This window comes from Aplysia californica, unplaced genomic scaffold, assembly GCF_000002075.1.
Source record: "Aplysia californica isolate F4 #8 unplaced genomic scaffold, AplCal3.0 scaffold00155, whole genome shotgun sequence".
NCBI classification, from domain to species: Eukaryota; Metazoa; Mollusca; class Gastropoda; order Aplysiida; family Aplysiidae; genus Aplysia; species Aplysia californica.
In genome coordinates, this window is record NW_004797425.1 from 911,483 (window position 1) to 937,851 (window position 26,369).

A 26,369-nucleotide genomic window follows, 5' to 3' on the forward strand; every position below is an offset into this window, starting at 1 on the left:
TTTTTTCGCACTTTTTGAAATCGTGAGAGCACCTCGGGAATCGTCGTCAGCGCTAGTGCATTCATTTCTTTCGTTCCGTGCAAAGTTTCGCGGAAGTAGGGGCAGCATTTTTTTTTGTACATACAAACTTTTAGGGGATGTCACTCAGGATATTACAAACATCAGTTCTAGGGAAAATGGCAGCCCCCAAGTAGACTTCGAGAGTATGTGTACGAAGCAAACCAAGCAACACTTTTTATGTTTTCAATGAGTCTAGTTCATCAGAAAGAGAACTCAACGATCCTAATGACCCAGAATTTGTGCCTGAGAGACGCAAAAGGCCTGACAGTGATATTTTTGTTAGTAAAGGTGCCACTTAGAGTAAGTAGATCTGGTGTGAATAAAGGGAAGGGTAAAGCTCTAAAAAATTCTTTAGAAAACCAAAATTTCACAAATTCATTTTTTTTAAGAATAAAAGAAACAGAATTCAAATTTTGTTATTTAAAAGAACACAAATATCTCTTACTTATGTAAAAAAAATACCCCAAAAAACCTCAGTCTTCAGGGGTAGTGTGCCTCGCGAGACCTCAGTCTTCAGTGAGTTAAAGAACTCAGCGTGTAAAGCAAGTACAGAGTGTTTAGACCTCTAAGGTGAAAACGCAGACAAAACATCAGAATTATATGCATAAACATTATGCTTCATATTCTCCAATGTCTTGACAAACATGAAGGACAACTTATTTTCCTCATTGGTGATGTTCAGTCGAGAAAAAAGACCTTTCATGGCCTTCTGATACGCCAACTGTATGTCCCGGTCGGCCCGTGCCTCAGCAGTCGCCATGATGACAATTCGCTTTGCTTCGGCTTCCTGGCGCACTTCTTTAGCTAGTAAGACAAGAGAAAGGGAAAAGACGTCAGATTTTCATATACAAGCATACCAAAATAACAAGTGGAATATCCCACTAAAATGCCTTACATCACAATTTAATGCTGTCTTTACCACTTCTCCTATTCTTTTCTACTTTACTGCTGTCACCTTGAAAGGTATAAACACAGAATTATTGAAATAACTAAAGGACCTTTTAGACTTTGACCACCTTTGCAAGCAAAACTTATTCAACTGATCCCTGACAAAAATTAAAAGTCTCCAAACTTATCAGAACTACATTTATCCTGTAAAACAAATACAAAGACCAAAAAAAATTTGAAGAGAAACTTTAGCTATTATCACTTCACAGTGTCAAAATAAAGGACAAAAGTGAGCACATCACTGACTTTATAATGATATTTCAATACCAGATGTATTTTTTTGTTCTATCAGATCCCTGTCACTGTGAAACAGAAGCTCCTGTTGCATATTACACTGTTAACTTCATTCACAAAACACTTTTGGCACTATCTACTGAGACACACATGGCAATGATAACTCGAGTAATTAATTTATACCTCGATTGAGCAGGCTCTTCACCTCCTGCTCCGTCTTCTTCACTTCTACTGCTGTCTGCTGCACAAATAACTCACGTTCAGCATTTATCTAGTGAGAAAGTAAAACAGAAAATTATCACTTTTATGCAAAGCAGACATTGTTTATAAGCCAACAATATATTTCATGGCCACACATGGTGAAGAGCTTTCTAAAACCAAGAAAAGGATCGCTAAGCTAGAGTTTGTAATTAGCCATTAAAAAATGAATATGATATTTACAGTCGGAAAGGAGTGGGGATCTCCCATGCAGAAGCCCTCACATACTCAGTATGCTTCGATATAACAGTGGCACATGCACATACACACACACACTCAAAAACACACACATGTGCACACATACACTCCCTGCAAAATCTCTCGCTCTCTCTCTCTCAGCCTCTCTCACTCTCACTTTCTCTCTCCCCCTCTCTCCCTCTCTCTCTCTCTCTCTCTCTCTCTCAGTCTGACTGCTAGTGCAACTACACTTTGCACATACAGCCTTCTCCCCCCATCCCAGACCTACCTGTAGCACAACTCTCCTGACATATCTGTCCATGACAGAATCAGGAATCCTGACACTGCCCAGCTGGAAGAAGTTCATGTCCACATGATGACCCTTGGTACACTGACCAGGGGGCAGGCAGAACGGGGCACTACACATCAGGCTGACCTTGCAGCTGCCACTACAGCATGGTTTGCAGCAATTGCCTGAGGGATCGAACACATTGTTATTTATTCATCATTTCATTACAGCTTACATGTGAGGTACTGCTAAACATATTGGGTTTTTTTTAAGCAATTGCTGGAGAATCTTTACTTTTATTTTAGTTAGAGTTTTATCGCACTTGCAACATAAAACGGTCATATAAGTGCAGAAGATTAGAGACGTTAAAAGAGAGTTACAAACACCAAAAAGAAGGAGGAGAGATAGGGACAATCGATGTTTGATAGAAAAGGAGGAGCGAACCACATTAGAGCACCCATAAACCACCCACGGGCAGGTTATGCAACTCCTTGTCTGACAAGTTGCCAGTCTAAGCACTGAGAGGAAATACGACAGGAAGATTCTCTCGTGTAAGTCTGGAAAAACTGCTTTCACTTCCACATATAGGTCGAATTCATAACCGACTGCACTATTATGATCTGTCTTTACTAATCAAAATACAGTGGAACTCGGATTCAACGAGGTCGCCGGGCCTGACCAAAAATCTCATTGAATCCGAGTGTTCGTTATAGCAAATATGAGATTTGTGTAGATAATTACAGGCACCGAGCAAGTAATGTATAAAGAGAAGTAACAAGTGGTACCTGAAATGCCAGCATATTATGAGCTGTGCAAAAAAAAAAAAAGACCAATCCGTTCAAATGCACGCCTATGTCATCTCGATTGTTTGCCAAAATATGTGTTGCTGTGTAGAGCCTAGTTCACGGCAACTTTTAAATTTGATTCCATAGAGCAGCGCACAATTCATTACATAGATCTACGTCAAGGCTAGCTTATCATTGTAATATTGATCAGCTGCCGGGGGGAAAAAAGACAGTGACGCATTTGTATCTGCGACGTTCCACACCCGGACCGATGATGCCCCCCCCTCCCACCCCACCCCATCCCCACACCCACACATAGTCACAGGTGTGCAGGCCGCCTATCCGACCCCGTCACACGCTAGAGCAGACACGTGCACGTGCCAAAAACACATTTGTTGGTATGAAAGAAGACCGCTGATTGGTCGCATTCCAATCGGCTAAGTGAATAATGGTTCACGATGCTGGTGCAATGGGTGGTTTCCGGGAAGAGATCAAGTTCGTAGTGGGAGAAAAATGAGTGAAGCCACGTCTGCGGAGGGTGTTCATCCTGGAAGCGACCTTGTTGAATCCGAGCTTGCTGATTTAAGTGCTCGTTAAATTCGGGTCATTTTTATTGATTTTATAGAAGGAAAAAAATGGGGAATCCATTTCCTTTCGTTGAATCCGAGTTCTCGTTGAATCCGAGCTAGTTGAATCCGAGTTCCACTGTAGCAAGTTAAGAGTAAATGACAAGATAGAAAAGTGTAAACTTATACAAGGTAGATTAGAATATGCACCTCACGTAAATATTAGTGACTGCATTTGTGCATGCCTGTGCTGGGGAGGGGGTGGGGTTAACAAGTAGGCCTGCCTACATAAACTGAGATCAGGTCTTAGGGGAGATGAATGGTGTCCAGATCCTACATTCCTTTGAGCAAGGTTTAAAATCATTTTCCAATGAACTTTTCAAAAATACAATCAAACCCCATTGTGCAGCCCCCTATTGAACAGCTAGGCCCACTTACAGCCAGATTTTGCCCATGCACAAAGAGGAACGCACATATAAACATTGTATTTTCGCCTTCTGCTAACTGTCCAAGTTGTATTGTCCTTATTTGACCCTTTCGTTGCCAGGGGGTATGCATTCCTACTGTCAGAACTGATTTTCAGCTGAGCTTGTTATCCAGAACAGCAGCCTAACATCAGTTTTAATGGACACGCTGTCTAGATCTAGTGCACTCGTGACATATTCAGACACCAGGTCTTCGATTGTCACTTTTCTCACTTTTCTTATTCCCCATTTCCTCTTAACTTACTCATACTTTCGAATAACCTGTAAATCTAAGACAAAAAGTGAATTTATTTGCCTTTTTAAAGTCAATTCGATGTTTACATTTTACAAGAGCACGCGACCACCCGCAAGTCTAAATCTGTGTTTATCGATCGCTTGCTAGCCTATCAATAAAGTAATACTAGCAAATTTGGTACCAATAGGCATGTCTTTTATTCCTGAATACGAAACTACACAGCACTTTCTGAAGAAAGGTTATTAGCGCAATGTATATGTAACATCATAATCTGCAACGATGATCGACAAATTTTGACAACTTTCGCGACGTACATGGTACAGCGCAGCGCTAAAAGTTACACATTTTCCGGACGTACGTGGTACATCATAAGGCAACGCAGGGGTTAACTATTGCAAATTTATACCACCAGCCAACTGACCACCAGAGGTACACACAGCACATGGCACACAGCACCCACTGGTTTGCTTACATGTGCATGTAGGCCTACATGTATATCACCAAGAAAAAGACACTTTTTAAACACGGATTGCACAGTAGAATCATGTCCCTTGACATTGGGCAGTCGGGGCTATACAACAGATAAACCCCATTGAACCGTAAGCCAACTTCATGCCAGTCTCAAGGGTGGCAGTATAACAAGGTTTGGCTGTACTTCTATACTCTGTAGGATTTGAGATTTCTTTACACTGTGCAGTTTCAATACCTGCAAGGGCTGTTTCCAACTGATCACGTATAGCGGCCTCCACCTTCTTCCTTTCCAGTCTGAACTCATCCAAATGGAAATCCACCACTGTGTTCTTCACAGTACTTTCTATCTCACTGGCTATCACCTCCTTGTTGAGCATCCCATATTGGCGGTACAGCTGTCCCATTTTTTCTCTCCTGACAAAAGGAAGAATCAAAAGTACACAAAGCTATAAACTATCGGGAAAATTTGTTTCTCATTCAAAAATGAAGAAAACATGATTATAGAGTCAATAAAAAAAGAGAAATTCAGAGAGAGGTGAGAGAGAGAGAGAGAGAGAGAGAGAAAAAAAGAGAGAGACAGAGAGAGAGAGAGAGAGAGAGAGAGAGAGAGAGAGAGAGAGAGAGAGAGAGAGAGAGAGAGAGAGAGGGAGGGAGGGAGGGAGAGAGAGAGCGGGAGAGAAGAGAGAGAAAGATTTTTTCTTCAGAGTTTTACGGCACTTGCAACACAACAGGTCATATAAGTGCCGAAGAATAGATGTGTTACAAGACAGTAACATACACAAAAAAGGAGGAAAGATAAGGATAATTGATGTTTGATCAGAAGTAAGGAGCAAACAACACCAGAGCACCCATCAACCACCCACAGAGAGAGAGAGAGAGAGAGAAACCAAAGAGATAGTAGACAGATACAGAGAGAGAGAGAGAATGGGAGAGAAAGAGAGAGAGAGAGATGAAGAGAGACTTGGAAAGAGAAATTGCACATACGAGAAAAGACGAGAATCCCAAAAACGTTGAGCTTAAGAAAACCACATGGACATAATGACAGTCATTGATTAAGAGAAAGCGAGAGCTTAGTAGACATACTATAACAACAAAAAGGCAGAAGTGGAAGTCATAAAAGTACCACCAGTCACTCTCTCTCTCAGTCAACAAAGAGACAGAAAAAGAAAGGAAGAAAATAAGATACAGGGAAACAGAAAGAGCAAGTGAAAGACAGGTGAACTGAGAATATCACGCAAACATTGTAACAGTAAAAAAATTGAAAACCAATTTACCTTCAAATGTCAGAACACCACAATTGCATTTCCTATACTATAATAACAGGAATGCAAGCCCTAAAATTTAATTGAACTACAGTGGAAACCATATATAACAGGCCCGGTAATAAGAGGGATCCGGTAATAACAGGGATTTTTTAAATCCCCGTTTTTTCTTACTCTTTGTCTCTTTTAAAAGTTATCGGCAATAACAGGGCCTCATCGGAGCCCAACCGGTTATAGCAGGGACAAAGGCTCGTTAACAATGAGTAAAAAGTAAGAAAGAGGGAGAGAGACACAGAGAGAGAGAGGGAGAGAGAGAGAGTAACGCAGTGATGGAGCAAGCCCACGCAAGCCATGCCACTGCAAGCACACGCAGTGTGTGAAGCGAGAGAGGGCTGCGGTGTGCTGCAGACCTCGATCTCGCCTGAAACCTAGCAACACGCACGCATAATGTGTCACCAACGATGTCAAGCGCTAGAGAAAATGCCTTTCAATTGACAAAAATACGAAAAAATCCAGGCTGTTGACAAAAAACAAGCTCCACTGGCAGAGATTTGTCGTCAGTTCGATATTCCACAAGGTTCGATTCACACCATTATCAAGGATAGAGAGAAGATAGTGGCAACATACTACAATGAAAAGTTTGCTCTGGATCGAAAGAAGAAGAGACTACCAGATGCAGATGTCGTGGACCAAGCTCTTCTGATGTGGTTTAAGGAGGCAAGGAGAAAATTGGTGCCAAAACCCCTGTTCGTGGGTACATGTGGCAAGGGAAACTACCCATGAATAAGTACAGCTGGATTAGTCCACAAATGCTTACTTTCCTTTGCATTTCTGATTTAACAGGGATCGGATATAACAGGACATTTTCTCTACTCCCACAATCCCTGTTATATCAGGTTTCCACTGTATATTTCATATATATATATGCCAAGTTAAGGAGAACATAGTATTGATATATATATGTTTGTGTTCCATTGCAAACCAAATTTCCTCAAGGGCATCAATAAACCAAGAATTATAATTTTTTTTCCTATATCCTATATACAGAAGAAATGAACAGGTGAGAAGAATAAATTGACTCAAGTCAAGGCTCAAGTCTCCTTCAGTTTCAAGCAGCTTCTCATTGGTAAGTAATTGTAGATCTAGATGTTTTACACCTTCATCAGCACAATTCAAATCATTTAGAAGGCAGGCTGCTTAAACCCTGTCTATCATGGCCAACGTGGGCTGAAAGGGACACAAAGTTCCAGCAAGCAGACTGAGATATAGATAATAAAACCTCCCCACACAAGAATCAAACTCACTTCTTCTGCATGCAGCAGCCACGGACCTCACCACTATACCACAGATGCCAGTAACTTCTCATTGGACTTTTTTGTTACTTGATAAAGTACCTCAATGTGAACTACAGCCAAACCTGCCCAGACGCCCACCTCTATAAGACGGCCACCTGTACAAACAGCCACATTCCATTTCCCCCCTTGCGTTTTTTCTATATAATTTAACTGTATAAAACGGGCACCTGTCCAACGCGGCCGCGCCCACCATATTTTAACACTCAAACCCTATCACACTAATCAATAACACCTGTACGTTTTGTCATAAATTGTGCATTGGCCTCTGGCGTTGTGGGCAAGCCGTCATAATTCAATCACCTGTCATTGTTGTTAGGTAGTCCCTCCAACCGATCATGTTGCGTAGGCCCCTCCCACTGTTTACCAATAGCTACCAATTTTCAGCTGCTGGTGAGGTAAGCGTGTGATCCCTCATAACCCATAAGCCCCGCCCAGAACTCATACACAAATCGTAAATGAGATGAGTGGTGGCGACCCATGTGTTTGTTTTAACATGGCACTCGGTCTTCCTCGTCTGATACATTTCATTTTATTGTCACCCTTGTGCAAAATCAGCAACAAAATAAAAATTACAAACAAAATACAAACCGCCACCACCACCACCACCAACAACAACAAAAACAACAACAATGCGGCTACTTTCGATTGGGACCTCAGATGGGAATGGTTTGTTTTCTTCATCTTGATCAGTCCTGCCTAAGACGGCCACCTGTCTTATACGGTCACTTTTCTCCTTGACAATGGGTGGCCGTCTTACACAGGTTTGACTGTATATCTTTTCATTGGGTTTTTTTTTCTTACTTGATACAGTGCATCTGTGTGAACTACAGATTCTCACTGCTGGGTTTTTCCTTACTTGATAAAGTACTGCAACATGATTTGCAGCTCCACTCCAAGACTCTCTCTGGTCATCACATCCAGGTTCATCCATACCTGCTGTGCAGTGGACGGCAGACGAATTAACTCGTCCTGTGGCGCCAAGAGGTAGCAGCCTGTGTCATAGACTGTGTCGTAATCTATCACACCTGTCACACGATTGCGGCTTAGTGCATACTGCAGAGAAAGGAAAGAGAAATACCACAACTACTAAGTCAGAATAAAAGCAGGTTTTACTTTTCTTTCTTTTTTTAAAAAAGTGTTTTCAAAAACTGATTTGGTAGTTCCTGGAAAGCAAGATACATTTTTATGCAAGTTTCTTTTTTTTGGTATAACAAATGTGATAAATTATGGAGAACTGGTCAACATGTGTTTTCACCAAGAACGGTAAAGAGACAAAAGCTCAATAGCATTGATGGGTGCCACCTGGATGTCAATATACCCAGATTTGATTCACTGCTACAGTCTAAACTGTACAGCACTTGCCCTTACCTTTAAAGGTAAAGAAAAGTCAGAAAACTTGTAGTTATGTCAGAAAGTGGATGTCATAGATGGGGAAAAGGAACAGCAATTTTTATTACAGTGGAACTCGGATTCAACGAAGTCGTCGGGCTTGGCCTTCAATTTCGTGGAATCCAAGTGTTCGTTATAGTAAATATGAGGTTTTTGAGTAAACAATTACAGGCAACGTGCAAGTAATGTATTCGACTTTCTAAATCAAAAGTAGTTTGGTTTCAAATAAGAGGTACTTTCTTTTTTTTTTTATACCAAAGAATTGCTGGAAAATTCTAGGAAAATGCACCGAACTCTACCAAGCACACACTGTGCAAAAGAGCCGATTTGTTCAAAGACATACCTATGTAATCTATCATCTATAACATATTGTTTGCCAAACAAGTTATGTTGCCACGTAGAGCCTAGCCATACGGCAACGTTTGATTCCACAGTCCAGTGTGCAATTCATTACGCAGATCTATGTCAAGATTAGCTTATCATGGTAATACTGATCAGTAGCCAGGGAAAAAAATAATTGTGTTGCATCTAATTCTCTACTGAAGTTCCACGTCCGGACCGTTCGTACCCCCCTCCCCCCCCAATCCCCCCCAGTCACATGTGTGCAGGCTGCCCGTTCGAACTCAAAACACGATAAAACATGGGTGCGTGATATAACGCTTGTGTTGGTATGAAAGGAGGCCGCTGATTGGTTGCATAGAGCAGTTCACCCTGCAAGCGACTTCATCAAATCTGAGCTCACTCATTTATGTGTTAGTTGAATCCGAGTTATTTTTATTGAACTCGTAGAATCCGAGTTGTTTTTATTGAACTCGTAGAATCCGAGATATTTTTATTGAACTCGTAGAATCCGAGTTATTTTTATTGAACTCGTAGAATCCGAGTTATTTTTATTAAACTCGTAGAATCCGAGTTGTTTTTATTGAACTCGTAGAATCCGAGATATTTTTATTGAACTCGTAGAATCCGAGTTATTTTTATTGAACTCGTAGAATCCGAGTTATTTTTATTAAACTCGTAGAATCCAAGTTATTTTTATTGAACTCGTAGAATCCGAGTTTGTTGAAACTGAGTTCCACTGTAATTCAAATAATTCAATACAGAAAATATAAAACATTCACTCATTTTCAGGAAGGATTCCTAATCATTTATTAGATATTTAGATAAAATTTTCACGGGGCAAAAGCAATCAACAAAGGTCAAAAAGAGTGCCATCATCAGGAATTTAACAAATGTGGCATTTCAAAGGTGAGGGCAATGGTTTACCGTACCTCATAGTATTCCACATAGACAAAGCTGGCAGGAAGTAAGGTGACCAACAACAAGAGGCCCACCACCAAGACCACAGTGATGACCACTAAGATTTTTTTGGTGGGAGACAATGTGGGCCAGGTGTCCACTCCTCGCTGACCACACCGTACTACCCCGTTGATCAGGGGGGTAAAAAAAGGTACGCTTATGGGACATGTCCAGTCATATGTTTTCCTGCATAAATACAGAAGCAAAAATATTAGAAAAATCTTAAACTTTGTTGCTGAAAAAGTATATGGCAGAGATTATGTGTCTCTTATACCTTTCGGGGGTTTCATTTTTTTTTTCCCTTTCCTTTTTGCATTTTAAGGGATTTTTGCATGTATGAGAAAAGGGAAAAGGGAAGCAAAGTGGAAAGAAGAAAAACAGAAGGTATCAAAAGTCAAAAGAGTCCAAAGTGTATATGAACTTTCTACTTAACACTTAACAAGAGTGGGGAAACAACATTACACTCACTTTATGTCTCAGGAGCAAGAGAGAACTCCTACAAATGTAGAAATTGTACTTGCTAGCGGTAATTTTATCTCCTAAACTTTTGTGGGACTGGAATGGTTGCCAAGTTCATCATCATCAGTTTCTGACAGAGCTAGCTAGGAAAAAGCACTGTTTTCATGAACACCTTTATTGACACTTCATTCTTATTTCTCAATCTATGACAGTGTCCCCATCTATACATCTGTCCCCATCGTTTTATGCTAGAAAAATTCTCAAATTATGCAAACTGGGCCCAAAAATATGAAATTATGCGACTCTGTAAATTTTAACAAAGAATGATAAAGGAAAATAATCAGAAATTATGACAAAAATGATCAAATTTTGCAGAATTATGCGGGGTGCATAAAACCACGGGGACAGATACACACAACTCAGCCCCCCAGAAGGCGCTATTTACTACAGTAGTACATTTACCTTTCAGGAGATGAGCCCCTTTCCATAGTGTCTGTGTCCACATCTGTACCATGAAAGAAACATGCAATACAATAAGGTAGCTCAATTCAGTCTAGTATAGTTTATCCCCACATGGTGACTCAACTCCAAGCGAATATTAATAAGTCTACCACATTCTGCTGATAAAGACTGTTTTGATTAGTTTGAGTCTTCAACTTGAACTTAATGACACCTCAAGCAGCCTTGATTTTAGTCTTAGTAGAGGTTTTACGGCACTCGCAACTGCATTCGGTCAGATGAGCGCCAAGGGGTGGATGTCAACAGAGAAGTCTTTACAGGGAATCAGACTTACTCTGCTCACCTCTCTAACTTCAACAGCACAAAGTCTGCTTCGACTATCAAGGCACCCCGGAAATAGCGGGTCACAAGAGTGTGACAAATATACAAAAGAAGTAGATGGTAAGGATTAGGAAAGAAAAAGCAGCAATTCCCTGTTGTAGTTCAGGCACAGTTATGAGCATGACATGGTTGGATCAGCCAATTTACAATTCTACTGTGCATTAGAACGAGAAATGTCCCCCCTTTGGGAATGGCCTAAAGACCATTAAGTCAGTGGCATCGCCCCGGGGGGTAGCAGCCTTGGGGATAAAAAGTCCTCAGTCCCATTACCAGGGAGTTCAGAATAAGAGCCAGCTTCCGATATGATGTACTTATAACCAGTCGGGTGTTAAACTCATCTACAAAAATAAAAATTAAACTCCTGTTTAAGTCATTCTAAAAGCAAAACAACTGGTACTCCAACCCAACCCCAAATACATACAAACAAGCACATATACTTTTTACATAGATTCATTATAACTACAAACTCGCTTTAAAATTATTTTCAAGAACTATAAAATTTGTAGGCTACTACATGAGGTAATCCCCCATCTTCAGTGGCAGTTGCCTAGACAACAAATGCATCAAGATGTCAGAACTCTTTCAGCTCCTATTACTGAAATAAAAAATAAAAAATGCTGCATTGTTTCCCATAATAAGTTTCAGTCAACAAACACCACACAATTATCAAAGCTTTTAAAAGAGAAATTCAAACTATGATTGTAAAGCGTGACCACGTATTGTTTGAAAACTGTACATGTTACTGTCAATACAATAGTTTGTTGGATGATTGGTCAGGAGGATGAATAGATGGACGGGCAGACAAAAGACTAGATGGATGAACTTTCATACATTTAATCATCTTCATTAGATTATGTTCTCTTTATCATATTAATCTATTTACCGAAAGGTCGCACCATCTCTGGCCATCATCGTTAATTTCTTGTACTTATTAACTCACTTGAGCCTATTCCAGTGTATTCACATGACACACAACCGCCCTAGTGGCCGAATCCCATGTACTAATGGGATGTGCTTTATCGATCGATATCTCTGTGGTTATTTTGGTTACAAGTTATGAGAAGCGCTGAGCCAACAGTTGACCCATCTGTTTCGTTTCATTAAAAATTTCGTGAAGTTATATGCAATACTTTTTTAACCGTAAAGGACTAAGTCAGTCACCCCGGCATTGCAATAGATGATTTTATTACAAATTGGGCACAAAAGATAATTGCATAACCCCCACACATTGCAATTGCAAAATATTAACAAAATAAACACAATTCCAACAAATCAGATGCAGTTTACTTTTTCTGTGAGAGCATTTCTTTCTTTCTTTTGTTGCATTTTCAAAATCATGATAGTCTTTTCGCGGTTGATGATTCAATATACCCCAAAACTATCCCGCTAGGTGCTGCAATGGTTGCTGGGTACAAAATTACTCAAACTCAGGTGAGTTTAAGCAGGACCACAATCATCTCAACCAATGAAACAAAAATCAGATTAATATTCCTTGTCTGTAATAGTGGCCAACCCCAAAACTTTCATAACAGACTGGCAGTAAGCAAAATCATTTCATTAAGATAAAACAAATCTTTATTGTACAAGTGCTGGCACATTGGTTTTGTCCCACACACACACACACACACCCTCGCATGCACGCACACACGTATGCACGCACACACACACACACACACGCAGGCACGCACACGCACGCACACACACATGCTTGTGACTGAAGATTTGTTTGTGAGCGTTAGCATATATAATTGTGTGTGCATGTGTAATATGTGTGTGGAAGAAAGGTTGTGTGAGAGAGTAGGAATGTGTGCAGGTGCGTGTGTGTGCATATAAGTGTGTGTGCATGCATGCATGGGTGCCTGTGTGCATCAGGACAATAAAGATTTATTTTGTGATAAAAATGAACACTTATTATAAAAAATAATGTTTAATCTAGATACATCAGCAGTAACCAGAAATCAGTACATCACCTGTAAGTGAGGATCTCCGCCGACGCAACGTGGAGCTGGCATCTTCAGTGTCGATAAAAGATAAGGTTATCTCAGTCCCATTGTCCTCCGCAGACACATTGTTGCCTGCAGGTTGACCACTAGATCTGCTCTCATCAGGAAATGCCTGCGCACCATTCTGATCTTCTCTATCATCCAGGAAAGATATCTGAAATGATGGTAGGGGTGGTAAGGAGGGTTGGCCTGAGTTATACACACTCTGTCACAGCACAGATGAGGTGGGGCTGGGATGAAAATATTAAGGCAGTTAGAGTGACACAAAATAGGTTAGTAACTACTGGCTAACTACAACAAATACAGGTCTGCAATCATTTTCTGGCATCAATAGTGCAAGAGTTGTACTGAATCATCTTTTCAAACTAGTATACCAAAGATCACACCCTAACAGCTGTTTCAGTACTATACCCCCAACCCACTGATATGCCTATTATTTCTTTTTTAAAACAAAGCTGTAAGTTATAAATACTACAAAATTTGAACCCACGACAAAAGTACATTTGAAAGTGCCCTTGAATATCATGGCATACCAATATGTCACTGCTTTTGAAAAAAAGTAACAGAAACCTAAGAACAGAAACAAAAAAGTGGTTTCATCACTGAAAGAAATACTTGACACAATTTTTCATTTCAAACACTTAGAGATCAATTTGACTTATGGCAGTATATTAAGGGATCCCTTTTGACAGAAAGAGTAGTGTCACATTATCCAATACCAGAAAATCGTGCTCACTACAGCATACACCTATGCACACAATAAAAAAATTAGATTCAGTAAGTTAGCACAAACAAGTAGGATATATTAGAGGTTTTAAAAAACTTTAACAAGAAAACCCAACTTCAGTATAAGCAAGAAAACATATGTGAATGAAGAGACAGATGCACTGTTTCAATATTTGTGCAAAATACTATTGCCTTTTATTGAGCTGAACAGCGACGGGTTCATACTAATATTGCTAAATTGGTTTAAACATATGCACAATTCTAAGTGACATGTTGCAATGAGAACAAAGCAAGCTGTTTTAACAAATATAATTTTGACAAAAACCATGTAAGCCAAGCTTTTTTTTTTTTATCATATAGAGATTTTAAGCCAGCTACACGCAGAAGCTAACTCAGGGAAATGCTCCGTTCACAAATTTTATTTTTCCCAAATGAATTTCATAACTAGCATTACATTTGTTTCCACATTTATTCATGTGCATTTGCGGGTGTGTGTGCCTATTTGCAAGTATGTGCTTATATTTGTGTGTTTAGTATACATCCTTTCACGCATGTGTGTATGGAGGCAGTTCCTACGATTGTACATGTGTTCTACCATGTTTGTGTGCACAAGAGTAAAATTTTATTTGTGTTAGAGAGTGTGTAAAAGAATGCGTGTGCATATCCTCATGCATATGAGCATAGTGCGGATGTTTATGCAAATATGAGAGAGTTTATGTATGCAAGTGAATATGTGTATAGATGTTCGTTCATATGGGTGCCTCTGTGTGTGTGTGTGTGTGTATTATGTATTGGAGGAAAAAGGGAGGGGACACAAAGTAAGACATGGGGCAAGAACCCAAGCTTCAGAAAAAGAAAACACATTTTCTAGACTAGCAGGCCCATAATAATTGATGAGTTTGATTAAGAATTCCCACCACTGGGGACAAAAATCATTCAATGTAAGCTTGCTAGATGTCAGCTTTAATTTTCCGATCAGGAAAAATCCAAAAGTAATTTCAAAATTTGAGTTCTTTGAGTACACTATCTTAACAATTTGGTCCACAGGAACTTCAACTTTTACAGTAAAAAGCGGTTGAACTGAAAAGCAAGAAATGTATATTCAGCAACAAATGGCTCAAAAAACTTAAAGTTAAGCAAACACTCAAGCAAAGGAAAGTGTTCTAAATCACCTCTTCAGAGCAACTGATACCCATAAAGATTTTTTAAAAGGATCAATTTCAACTACGCAATGACATGAACTAACATAAACCCAAATTCAGGAAAAGTAGCTCTCACAAAAGCAAACATCTATTTCAAGATAATTTTACCATGAATAAAGTTTTGAAACAGAACAACTCGTACCAGTGCAAAAAATAAACAGTTTTAAAAGAGGAATCCGTACTTCCTGATTATTTTTTTAAAAATATTTTAGACAGGCCAACATAACAAAATAATTCTCCTTTTGTAGAAAATGCAATTCACTTGGGAAACACTCTCTTAAACATCTTGCTGCCTTACCCCTTGAATTCTTCAAGCCAAATATGTATGTATTTCACAGACACTGCCATTACGAGGCAGGGCTATATTAGTTATCTCTGTGAATTTCTCTGTCAGTCTACTACTCAAATAACCATACTACTGGCACTGCTCCCTTTTCTTCCTTTATATAATCATTGACGCTTTGTTTCCTTGAGCATAACAGGGGTTATACTTTCATTTAATAACAAAAACGTTTCAATGTGACTCGAAACAAAAAGGGTAAAGTTTACATTTAATGACAGTTGATAGCACAAATAATTTCTTGTAAGTATCATCCTGATTTACCATGACATATTTCAAAAGCAATAACCAATGGCAAAAAAACAAGGTACAATATTCTATCAATCTGCTTAGCTCTTTGCTACTTCTTAAAGAAGTGAGCTTTTGACAACATAAATTTTGAAAATCTGAACCTTGAAGCAGTATGTCTTTCTTACTATATTATTGGAAAAGTATATTCTTTGAGAAGTAAATCATATTATAAGTCAATGGAGAAAGTTTCTACATCTGTCACACACATATCACATTATCGATGGGATACATGTGGAGAAAGAAGATCAAGCTCAAAGCAGGGACAAGCCTCTTTCAAACACTAAGCCACTACTGTTTGATCAAAATGGCAACATCTGAGCCACCAACAGATAAGTGTTTGGTATAGGAAGAGTAAAACTTAAGAAAAGTAAAACAAGAGAAGTCTTGCACTTATGCAACTTCATTTTGGTTCTAATTCCCGTAATTCCCGACACATCCATGAAGATTTTGTAACTTCCATCAGTTTTTCTTTCAAAATAACAGTGCCTGGAATATAACCACTCCATTGTGATCAGTATGTAGTCCTATTTTCTGACATCATCTGAAACAATACAATTACCAGACACCATACTCCACAGAATGAATATTTTTGGAACTGCCTATGTACAAAATTACAAAAATATTGATTCTTTAGCACACTAACTTGAATGGAAAATCGCACTAGTGGGGTAAAAAAAAAGGGAGCAATTGAATATGGCGCTGAATAGACAGCTGACAATACCTTGGGGAAAATCTCTTTACTGGAAAACAGTTGGGATAGCTGTCAAGATCTTCTTAACCAATCAGAAGAGAGAAGAGTTCTAAGAACAAAACAACTCTCCACTTGAAGAGAATCAATCAACAAACCGACACTATAACTCCAAAACATGAGTACTGAGTTGGAGTATTTCTGCCTGAACAATACGAAAAGAAAAAAGTAAAGCTAGGGCAACACATATACAAAAACAAAGAGAAAATCCCCAGCTCATCAAAGCAGATGAGAGAAAAGCCTCCATCAAAAGATAATAAAATAACAGCTAATCTACAGTACACCAAAAGAAGAAGATACTGAGGAAATTTTTAAAAAATAAAGTCAACCAATCAAAAAACATAAAACCAAAAGCAAAACAAGTGAACAAAATAGATAAATGGATAAAAGACATGAGCCTCATCAGGGGCACCAACCAACACAATTTCAAGTTTGCTTTAATTGCAGAAAAACACGTATAACAATGGTTATGTAGTGAAAAAAAAATGGAAAACACAACACAAATTAACAATGTTCAAATTTAAGTCATAGAAGTGAGGGTCGCAAAGCAGAGAAAACCAAGAAACTATGTACTTGCCAAAATTTTGAAGTGATTTTCATTCTAACAATCAAATTCACTTCACAAAAGATCTTTACAAAATACATCTAACCTCAAGTTAACATATTGAAGGATGCTTAATATAAATATATATATGTATATTTATTTATATTTATATTATATAGAGCTGCTAAAATTTGACAACATAGACAACACACGATGACTTCTTGCGTAAAGTGTATCCCTTTTATTCCATGAGGAAAGTAGGTTTAATCTTCTTTAACACTGCAACACCAACAATTTTACAGTAGTTTGAATGCTTTTGCTTACATTTTCCAACTGCAAATTAACATAAGTTTTCAGCGTTTTGGTCCAATTTTTAAGAGTCTAGACTCCAAAACGACAGAAAGATTATCACTTTGATGGGAAAACAGTAACGTAAGAGAGGTTGCCATGCAATGTGAGGGCATCAGGGAACTTGTTTGGACATTCTTTCGTTTCTTTACATTTTCGCAAATCATGACACACAGGATATGAGTTTCTTCATCATGAGTTAGATCATAAGGCAACAATTCAAGACCTAAAGGATTCCAAACAGACAGTTTTAGAAGAAAACCTACAACACTGAAACTTTTTTGTATTCTAGAATAGTCCCGGTTTTCTACCATAGTGTTACTGTTTTCCAAAAATATGAGGGACACTAGTGAGATTATCAACAGTTCTAAAGATCACTAATAATAATTCAAATGAGTGGGGCTGCTATACTAAATCATTCAATTCAACTGACAGTGACTGGCCTACTTCAAGTCTATCAACATAACCTTGAATTTCATTTTAAAACACCTAGACAGAGCTGCATTGACCAATTGCAGATACATATCTGGTAAAAGAGATACATAAAAGGAACAAGTCTAAATCCCGGACAACCGAAAAGAAGGCAGTACTAAGAGATACTAAGACGGGTCATGAATTTTTCAAGGTCTCTCACCATTTCCATCCCATCACCGCTTTCACTCTTGGGACTACTCCCATCTCGATAACTCTGGAGGTTACGTCTCATCGTCGCCCGAGTCTGTCGAAGCCTTTCCTCCGGGTCTGAGTTTTCACCCTCTGAAATAGTTTACAACCAATAAATATGGAAGGCATTTAGTTTCGACGGAAGTACTACAGAGCGAAAAGCTAGAGGCAAAATAACAAACCAAGAAAGGAAGAAAGACAAAGAGATAGTAGGAGAAAGCAAAAAAGAAGGAAGGAAGGAAAGAAAGAAAGAAAGAAAGAAAGAAAGAAAGAAAGAAAGAAAGAAAGGAAGAAAGAAAGAAAGGAAGAAAGAAAGGAAGAAAGAAAGAAAGAAAGAAAGGAAGGAAGGAAGGAAGGAAGGAAGGAAGGAAGGAAGGAAGGAAGGAAGGAAGGAAAGAAAGAAAGACAAGAAAGAAAGAAAAAGCATTGTGAGTCTTTAGAGAAATCTTTCAACGTTTTGCCTTAAAAAATACTGAATATTTCTCCCCCCATTAACCAACGGGTCAACAGCAAGGCCAACATGTCGTTTTAATTTATCTGCATGCAGTCCTTCTATTCTCATTTCAAAGTACAGCAAGAGAGTAACTTTAGAAAATGTTAAACAAAAGCAGTAACGCTTATTCATCAAGCCTTGGAACACTACGAAGTCCAATCATGGCGAGTAATTGTGGTAATTCACTTGAGGTAGAATATGACTAATATTTCAGAAAAACAAAATCCACATATCAACTTTACATCATCCTTCATTTCTCATAATTTCAGTTTAAAGTAAACAGCCTTCAGGGTATCATACGAATATGTCTACTCCAGAAAGGACTTTAAAATTCCTGTATTTTCTACTGACAATTGTGTGGGCACTAACCACCAAAACTTCCAAGTCCATCTGCAATACAGAAAAAAAACTAATTTTCTCAAACAACAATGCTACTGTATGGGTTATGCCTAGAGTAAATCTTAACAAAATTTCTAACAAATTAACAAACATGAATATTGAGAAAGCACAATCATCAATAGAGCAGAAAAGTGAAAATGAGTTTTACGCCAACTTTTGCTTTCAACCTATCAGCCTTTTTGTAATTCAGTTTAAATACAATGTGTATCTGGTACTTCGAAAAATACTGCTGTGCAACCCCAGTAAAGTACAACTACAAATTTCTCCTTACTCTATAAAAGAACAAAAAAAACCTTAAAAAGGCAACATCACTATTGTATGTTAACGCTCTTACCATCACTTTTCTCTCCACTACCTGACTGGAGAGCACGCCTTGTCTTGGCTTCTTTTTGTGACTTAAGTTTTTCATAATACTCCAGAAGGCCTTCAATTCCTTCCTCTTCCTCAGGGTTTGGAATCTCTTCTTCATCCAAGTTTGTCTCAACTGTTCCTCTGGACATCGCCATTGCTTCATCATATGAAGGAGGATTGTCTTTGGGGGGTGGGGGGGGGGGGAGGAAAATAATGTATAGTTGTACCAACTTCACTTTTTAATTTTTAACATATTTGTACTTTAATGTATAAACTGCACTAGTTGAAGACAAAATTATATATTGAGACAACAACAAAAAATCATCACAAGCATACAAGACAGGAAGGATCTTCTACTGGTATCTACTAAACATCCTGCCCCAGATCTCTCAGAACCAACTTTCTGCAGAAACACTTTGACCGAAATGAAAAGCTCTTTTTTTAAAAATTTAGTAGAGGTTTTACAACACTCGCAGCTGCATAAGGTCATATGAGCACCAAGGGGTGGATGTCAACAGAGAAATCTTTACAGGGAATCAGGCTTACTCTGCTCACCTCTCTAGCTTCAACAGCACAAAGTCAGTTTCGACTTTCAAGGCAACCCGGAAATAGCGGGTCACAAGAGAGTGACAAACATATAAAAGAAGTAGAGGAAAATGATAATAGTAAGGATTAGGAAAGAAAAAGCAGAAGTTCTCTGTCGTAAATAGGCACGGTTATGAGCGAGACATTAATGAATCAGCCCATTTACAATTCTACTGTGCATGAACGAGAAATGTTCCCTTTTGGGAATGGCCTAAACACACTTCAGTCAGTGGCACCGCCCCGAGGGGTAAGCTTTTCTTTCAATGAGTTGTTTGTTTTTGTTTAGTATAGGGTTTTACGGCGCTCGCAACTGCATAAGGTTATATGAGTAAGTTAGTTTTTTTCACAACAGTTTACTGTACGGCTGGCTCGGGTCAGTAGTTGAATCTTAAAATATTAAAATATTTAAAAATCAGTGTAAATATATATATTTTTTCAATCTAAAACAATTTTTTCTTGTTAACGTAAAAATTTTAAATAGTACAATTTCACTTTATAAGTTGCCATAAAGGCCAATGGCCTTCATAAAATTCAAAATTCTGCTGGGACCAACGACGGAAAAAATGTCTTGCAATTTCTTGCATTTATAATATTTCCTTCGGATCTCTCCAAAGTCTAGACATTCGGTTAAGATGTGTCTAAAGGTAAAATCTGTGTGGCATCTGACACAGAACGGCTTCTCATCTCCCTGTAGGAGGTATTTGCGGGTCAGGGCCGTGTGTCCGATGCACAATCGAGTAAAAATGACTTCGTCTCTTCTGGAGAGGTCCGAAGGATTTCGCTGTTCCAGTTTGGGTCTTAGAATATACAGTTTATTGTTTTTCTGTTTTTCCCAGTGGCTCTCCCACAGACTGGAGATGTACTTTTTGACTTTATTTCTAAAGTCAGTCTGTGGGAGAGTGTTTGTCGTTGATCCCAGCAGAAGGGATGAGGCTTTCTTCGCCAGGTCGTCTACCTGCCCGTTTCCTCGGATGCCCACATGGCTAGGTATCCATGCGAACATGTTTTTTCCTGTCTCGGATAGTGTGTGAATTTTCTGTGGTAGCCTAACTATTTTTCGATGTAGGAGTGTGTAGTTTGTGAGTGAGGTGATGCAAGACACAGAGTCAGAAAGGATTAGGAAAGATTTGTTTGGAGAATTTTCTGCGGAGTCCAGTGCCATGTCAATGGCAGTGGCCTCCGCAGAAAAAATGGAGGCTTCAGGATGGAGTCTCCTCTGGTGTGTACTGTTGGGAGATAGGGCTGCGGCGCCCACTTCATAGTCTTTTTTGGAGCCATCCGTGAAGATGAGCTCCGCCCCGGGGTATTTATCTATTGGTTTTTTGTATTCTTCTTTAAAAGTTTTGGTGTTTGTGCTTTCTTTGTTGTGTGTGGTCAGCTGTAAGTCTACTTTTGCCTTGGTGAGGTGCCATGGAGGGAGGTCGGGGAAAAGAAATTGTTGGATGTCTTGTTTGGAAAAGTGTAAGTTTTTGAGGTCCTCAAGCATTCTGAGGCCAAAGGGTTTGATGAGTTTTTCGTTGTTTTGGAATTTATTTATGGTTTCAGGGTTTGTTTTAAAAATGCAGTTGTGCTCTGAATTTTTCCGGTGTTGAGCTCTGTTTAATTGCATATTGTAGTGAGAGTTGTGTGCGTCTGAGTGAGAGTGGTGGTATGTTGGCCTCAGCCTGGAGGCTCTCCACCGGAGAAGTGCAGAAAGCTCCCAGAGCGAGGCGGAGTCCTTGGTTTTGTACTGGGTCTAGCATTTTTAAGATGTGTGGTTTTGCCGATCCGTAGACTTGACAACCGTAGTCAAGCTTGGACCGGACAAGGGAGATGTACAAGTGGAGAAGGTGTTTTGAGTCCCCGCCCCACTCCGGATGCGATAGAATTTTCAAAGCGTTTAGCGCTTTCTGGCACCTCACACGAAGGTCTTTGATGTGTGGTGGACACACCTTAAGAAAGCCCAGCGGAAACATCACAAGACAATCACTGCAGTGGAACCCACAAGGAGCATGAGGCAGGGGTAGGCCACGGGAAACATGGAGATGCGTAGAAAGGGACATGAGAGAGATGAAGCTCAATTGGAACGAGCTTGGAAGGATGGCTAAGGACAGAGATAAATGGAAGGAGCTTGTATGTGGCTTATACCCTGCCAGGGGTGAAAGGCATTGATGATGATGATGGAGAAATCAAGCGCTCGTTAAAATAATCAAAGTGAAGAAACTGTAATTTATCTGCAGGTTTGTGAATTTTTATTGAAATTTCTATTTTTTGGCTCAACACCTTTCATGCCCATTAAAATTAAAGAACACATTTCTGTGTGGATTTTACTGAAAAACTTTGATTAAAGGCACCAAAAAATGTACATTTTCAGTTTCCATGGACTCTCAAAATAAGGAATTAACTCATCTTTAACCGGTATTTTCTCACTAATTCTACCTCTGAAACCAGGTGACCCCCCATCTTCTTCTTTCGCAAATATTTCGACTTCTATTCAAGATAAAGGAATAGTTTTTTCATTCAAAGCAAGACAAATACACAAGCTTTAAGATGATACGAATAAAACTACATGCCAAAATGAGAGCCTGATTCCACCGCGTCGTGACACAATTAACTGTGAGTACCGTAGTCAGCAGAAGAAAACTTCATATTCTTTACAAACAGGGTGTTAGATTATAAGAATTTAATTTTTACCATCCTGCTGCCGACTGGGACCAGGCATCGAGGACAGAGAAGAAATGTGGTCTTCTGATCTGCTTGTACCTGGTCTGGCTTCATCTCTCCTTCTTATTGGCATCTTGGAAGCATCTGATCTCAAAAGTCACTGTATAACAACAGAAGTAAACAACTATAGTTTTAGTAAGAGTTTTACAGCACTTGCAACACAAGTGCCGAATAATAGAAGTGTTACAAGAGAGTAACAAACACAAAAAAGGAGGAGTGATAAGGACGATAGACGTTCGATAGGAAAAAAGTAGCAAACCACAACAGAGCACCCGCCAACCACCCGCAAACAACTATATATCTAGACACTTTAATAACAATAAAGGTGATGATGTTTACATGTGTATGAACTGGGCGAACTGGTCAGCTCAGCCAGTATATAAGCAGAATTTTAACTCCATTCAGCGATCACACCTCAACACAGAGCAACCTAGCAAAGAGGTGACTCTTTTATTTTAAATGTGAAAATAAGCAAAAAACTGTGCTGTGTATTGTGGTGCACTATCCAGCCTGACCCAGCCTGTCAAAGCCAATCTTAATTGACAGAGTTAATAACATCCTAGAAGAAAGACAGAGATGCTCAATAAAAATTCTCCCCACTCGGGAATCGAACATGGGTATCCTGCGTGAAACAGCAAAGTGCCTAACCACCACACCATAGATGCACATCCTCAGCCAGTGATTTCCTGCAGGAAGTCCAAACCAATTAAAATTAAAAACTGCTGTTAATTAACCCTCCTAGGCTAGTGTCCACAACTGATTAAATTGGCCTTAAGTTTTATCTTGTGGTGTCGCCGCCAATTTCAGACACATTTCAATTCATTTTTCCAGGGTTTGTAAACATTGAAAAAAAAAGGATCAAATTATCTTAAATTAAAAAAATATGAGCATTTAAAGACATTTTTTAGTTACAATTTTCACATACATTTTTTTTTAAAGTGCAAAATCATCCATTTTTAAACATGAATTACACAACAAAACAAAACGATCAAAATTAAAAATCACAGTTTCAAAACGTCATTTGCAAAAGAACTTTTCAACGGGATCAAGCTTGTAAACAGAAAAACATTGAAACCAAAAGTTTCTAATAGCTTTTCCAGATTTTAATGGTTAAATTTAAACCACTAAAAATCCATTGTATCAGAAGAAAAAAAAATTAGGCTAATGTTTAAAAAATGTTTGTTAATTAACCCTCCTAGGCTAGCGTCCACAGCTGATTAACCTCACCTCACAGGGTCTCTATATTATTTATGTTTCGCTGCCTCCGCTTCAAAGTAAAACTGCGGACGTATTATATTGTAAAATTTTAGGTTTTAGATTTTCTTGTAAATAACTGATTTGCAACACTTTTAGGGGTCATAATAAAATATATATGTCCCTGCCGGTCAATGTCAGTCATATGAAGGAAATTTCAAAACTGAGTTAACATTATTTTAAAAAACTATAACCTTTTCCCTACAATTTAAAACAAGAATGAAGTAAATATGACTATATTTGACAAAAATACAGAACTTTTAATTGTGCGAGGTGAGGAAATACGGAAAGGAAAAAATGGCCTCTAACGTTGAGAAACTGGACACATTTCCATCGCAATGGGGGTTTTAAAATTGAGATAGAGACTTGAAATTTAGCAGTTATCTTGGCTATGCCACTACAAGGTAACATACAGAAGTCGAAAACTATTCATTTACTAAGATAAAACTTTAGGAAAAAAACAGAATTTTCACGAGAATAGACTTCACGTCAAATGCAACAAAATATGGCCATTAAATACTAGGTACCAGACACTCAACTTTCAAAGTACCAGCGTGTCAAATTCATCTGTTTCATATATGAAAGGCCTAAATGGTCTCCTGAGACATTTGGTACCATACTTTTACCTCTCAGTCAATGTTTAAGAGAATGGCAGCTGTTTCAATTTAACATAAATAATAATCAAATATTGCAGAAATCGCAAACTGGCTGCAACCCCATGTTTGACAGATAATAAAAGAGTACTTGTACTAAGTGCGCCAAACATCTCTACATTAAATGAGTAATCATTATAACAAAGAAATGAAACCTAATTTTTTTCACGACTGTGAGATCATTACATTTAAGTATTTTATTGCCTCAAACACGATGATCTGTCATTATTTTTTTAAAACACCAAATGTTGTCTTGGTCGGCGTCGCACCTGCCCTCGCGGCGAACGAGTCGGCTCAATACTGTGAGTGCTCCCGGTAGTTTCACGGAAGGATTCATGAAAAATAATTCCAAGTTGATGACTTCATTTTAGTAGAAAAAAAGACTGTTCTTTCTATTGGTACCTTTTTTAGCCGGTATTTTACACATTTCGTCTTAAAAATGATCTTTGAAAACTTTTAAACGCTTTTTTTCAAGGTTTTCTACCCAAAAGTCAAAGGCCAATTTAAATAAAAACCACGGGAAACCACGCTCAAAGCTTTACAGTTCTCAACCAATGAAAAGATCAATCTTTCTGCAAAGCATTCAAATGCATGGGTGTCAATTTTGAACTGGCCGACCTCGCATTCCGACCACGAGGGGCTTCCGGCTTTCCACAGCAATTCTCTAGCTCCAAATACTCGGACCCTATTGTAAAGAAGGAAATCTGAACTTTTTCAAAGTATTCAGCATTTTGTGTTTTATAGCAAAAGAGCAAAGAAATAGAGATCTGAATTACCTCCATTTTACCGAAACCACGTGGTCGGAAGGCCGCGGGTCGGGTGCCGTGTTTACGCTACCTATTCATATATATACGTTTGTAAAAGCACCATAAACACACGAGAACACACACACGCACACACACACACATATACATCATACGCATACAATCACATTATGATTAACACGCATTATACACACACAGGCACATTGAGAGCGCCTCGCTGGCCTCTTGGAGTCCGCTTTGATAGATCTACAGGAAGGTTAATTAATCTTTTAAAAACACTAAAACACACAATAAAAACGAATGTTTAAAATCAATCCAAGTGTAAAACAGAAAGATCAACAGACGATATAACAGCTAGCAGGGCACGCCAACACAGTCAGCTGTTTACGTAAACAAGCTTGAAGTGAGCTTGCCCCCCTGATTTTACCATTTGATGTCTTGCAGAGTTGTTACGTTTGATATCTTAGCTCGCCACGCATCAAACGTTTAGATCTAAATCTAGATCTAGATCTAGCCTGAAATAAGGGGGGTGGGAACTACCGAAAAAGCGCCGAATCTAGATCTAGATATTCTTCTATGCCTTCATACTTCACAGACCAAAGAACATGAATGATCATGAATGATAGATCTATTTATATCATATATAATTAATCATCCGTCTCAGAACTTAGTTTAGTCTTAGTGGACACTCCTCCTTGATAATTAACCCTCGTCCTGCTTTATTAATTCTGTGGATTCCTCCAAGAGATATTCGTAGGGAAAGCTGTGTTGGCTAAGCGGCGTTGAGGTCTACACAGCACAGAACTCCTTGGCATTTCGACACACCAATCTGAATTTATACTGTTACTGTTAACCGTTTACGACATCTGGCCTTTGTTGTTATTGTTTTGTTTCTACCCCCTGCCCTGAGGTTTTCAAGAGTTATTCCCCATGTCTCTATCGAACACCAGAGAGTATTAATTACGAACACCTCTGATCTCAAATCTCAGAATGCAAAATCCACAACTTAGCACTTGGCAAACCCTCGTTGTTTGCATGCTGAGTTGGGAGTTTTAGAGATTCAGGGTTCAAAATTAATTCGTAAGGGCTACAATCCTCATTGTCCAGAACCTTTCTTGCTCAACAGGGAACCATTTATAGGGTGTCTCTGTGATGCGAGATGGTATCTTGAGAAAAAGGCAGATAAATAA

At 38.8% G+C, this 26,369-nt stretch overlaps 1 protein-coding gene across 3 annotated transcripts; it reads right to left on the reverse strand.

Moving 5' to 3' along the window:
- On the reverse strand, window positions 1-26,369 carry LOC101853159. 3 transcript variants are annotated; one of them, XM_035969560.1, is made up of 12 exons: window positions 26,185-26,369; window positions 22,479-22,608; window positions 19,204-19,401; window positions 17,949-18,070; window positions 13,083-13,269; window positions 10,735-10,777; window positions 9,786-9,999; window positions 7,982-8,178; window positions 4,744-4,922; window positions 1,967-2,151; window positions 1,426-1,513; window positions 1-864 (listed from the first exon to the last, which is right to left on the reverse strand). In XM_035969560.1, exons 2-12 carry the CDS (start codon window positions 22,579-22,581, stop codon window positions 626-628), a joined length of 1,755 nt encoding a protein of 584 aa, XP_035825453.1. In that variant the 5' UTR covers window positions 22,582-22,608; window positions 26,185-26,369; the 3' UTR covers window positions 1-625. The 3 variants fall into 3 exon arrangements, with proteins under 3 accessions (XP_035825453.1, XP_005097525.1, XP_035825454.1); XM_005097468.3 differs by lacking the exon at window positions 26,185-26,369 and adding an exon at window positions 25,862-26,174; XM_035969561.1 differs by lacking the exon at window positions 26,185-26,369 and adding an exon at window positions 25,607-25,694.

Coding starts and splice junctions, on each gene's coding strand:
- LOC101853159 (XM_035969560.1), bottom strand. CDS start 22,581: ATGCCAATAAGAAGGAGAGATGAAGCCAGACCAGGTACAAGCAGATCA. Junction 8,179..9,785: donor TCTATGTGGAATACTATGAG/GTACGGTAAACC, acceptor CTTTCTCTGCAG/TATGCACTAAGCCGCAATCG. Junction 4,923..7,981: donor ATGTTGCAGTACTTTATCAA/GTAAGGAAAAAC, acceptor TCCTTTTGTCAG/GAGAGAAAAAATGGGACAGC.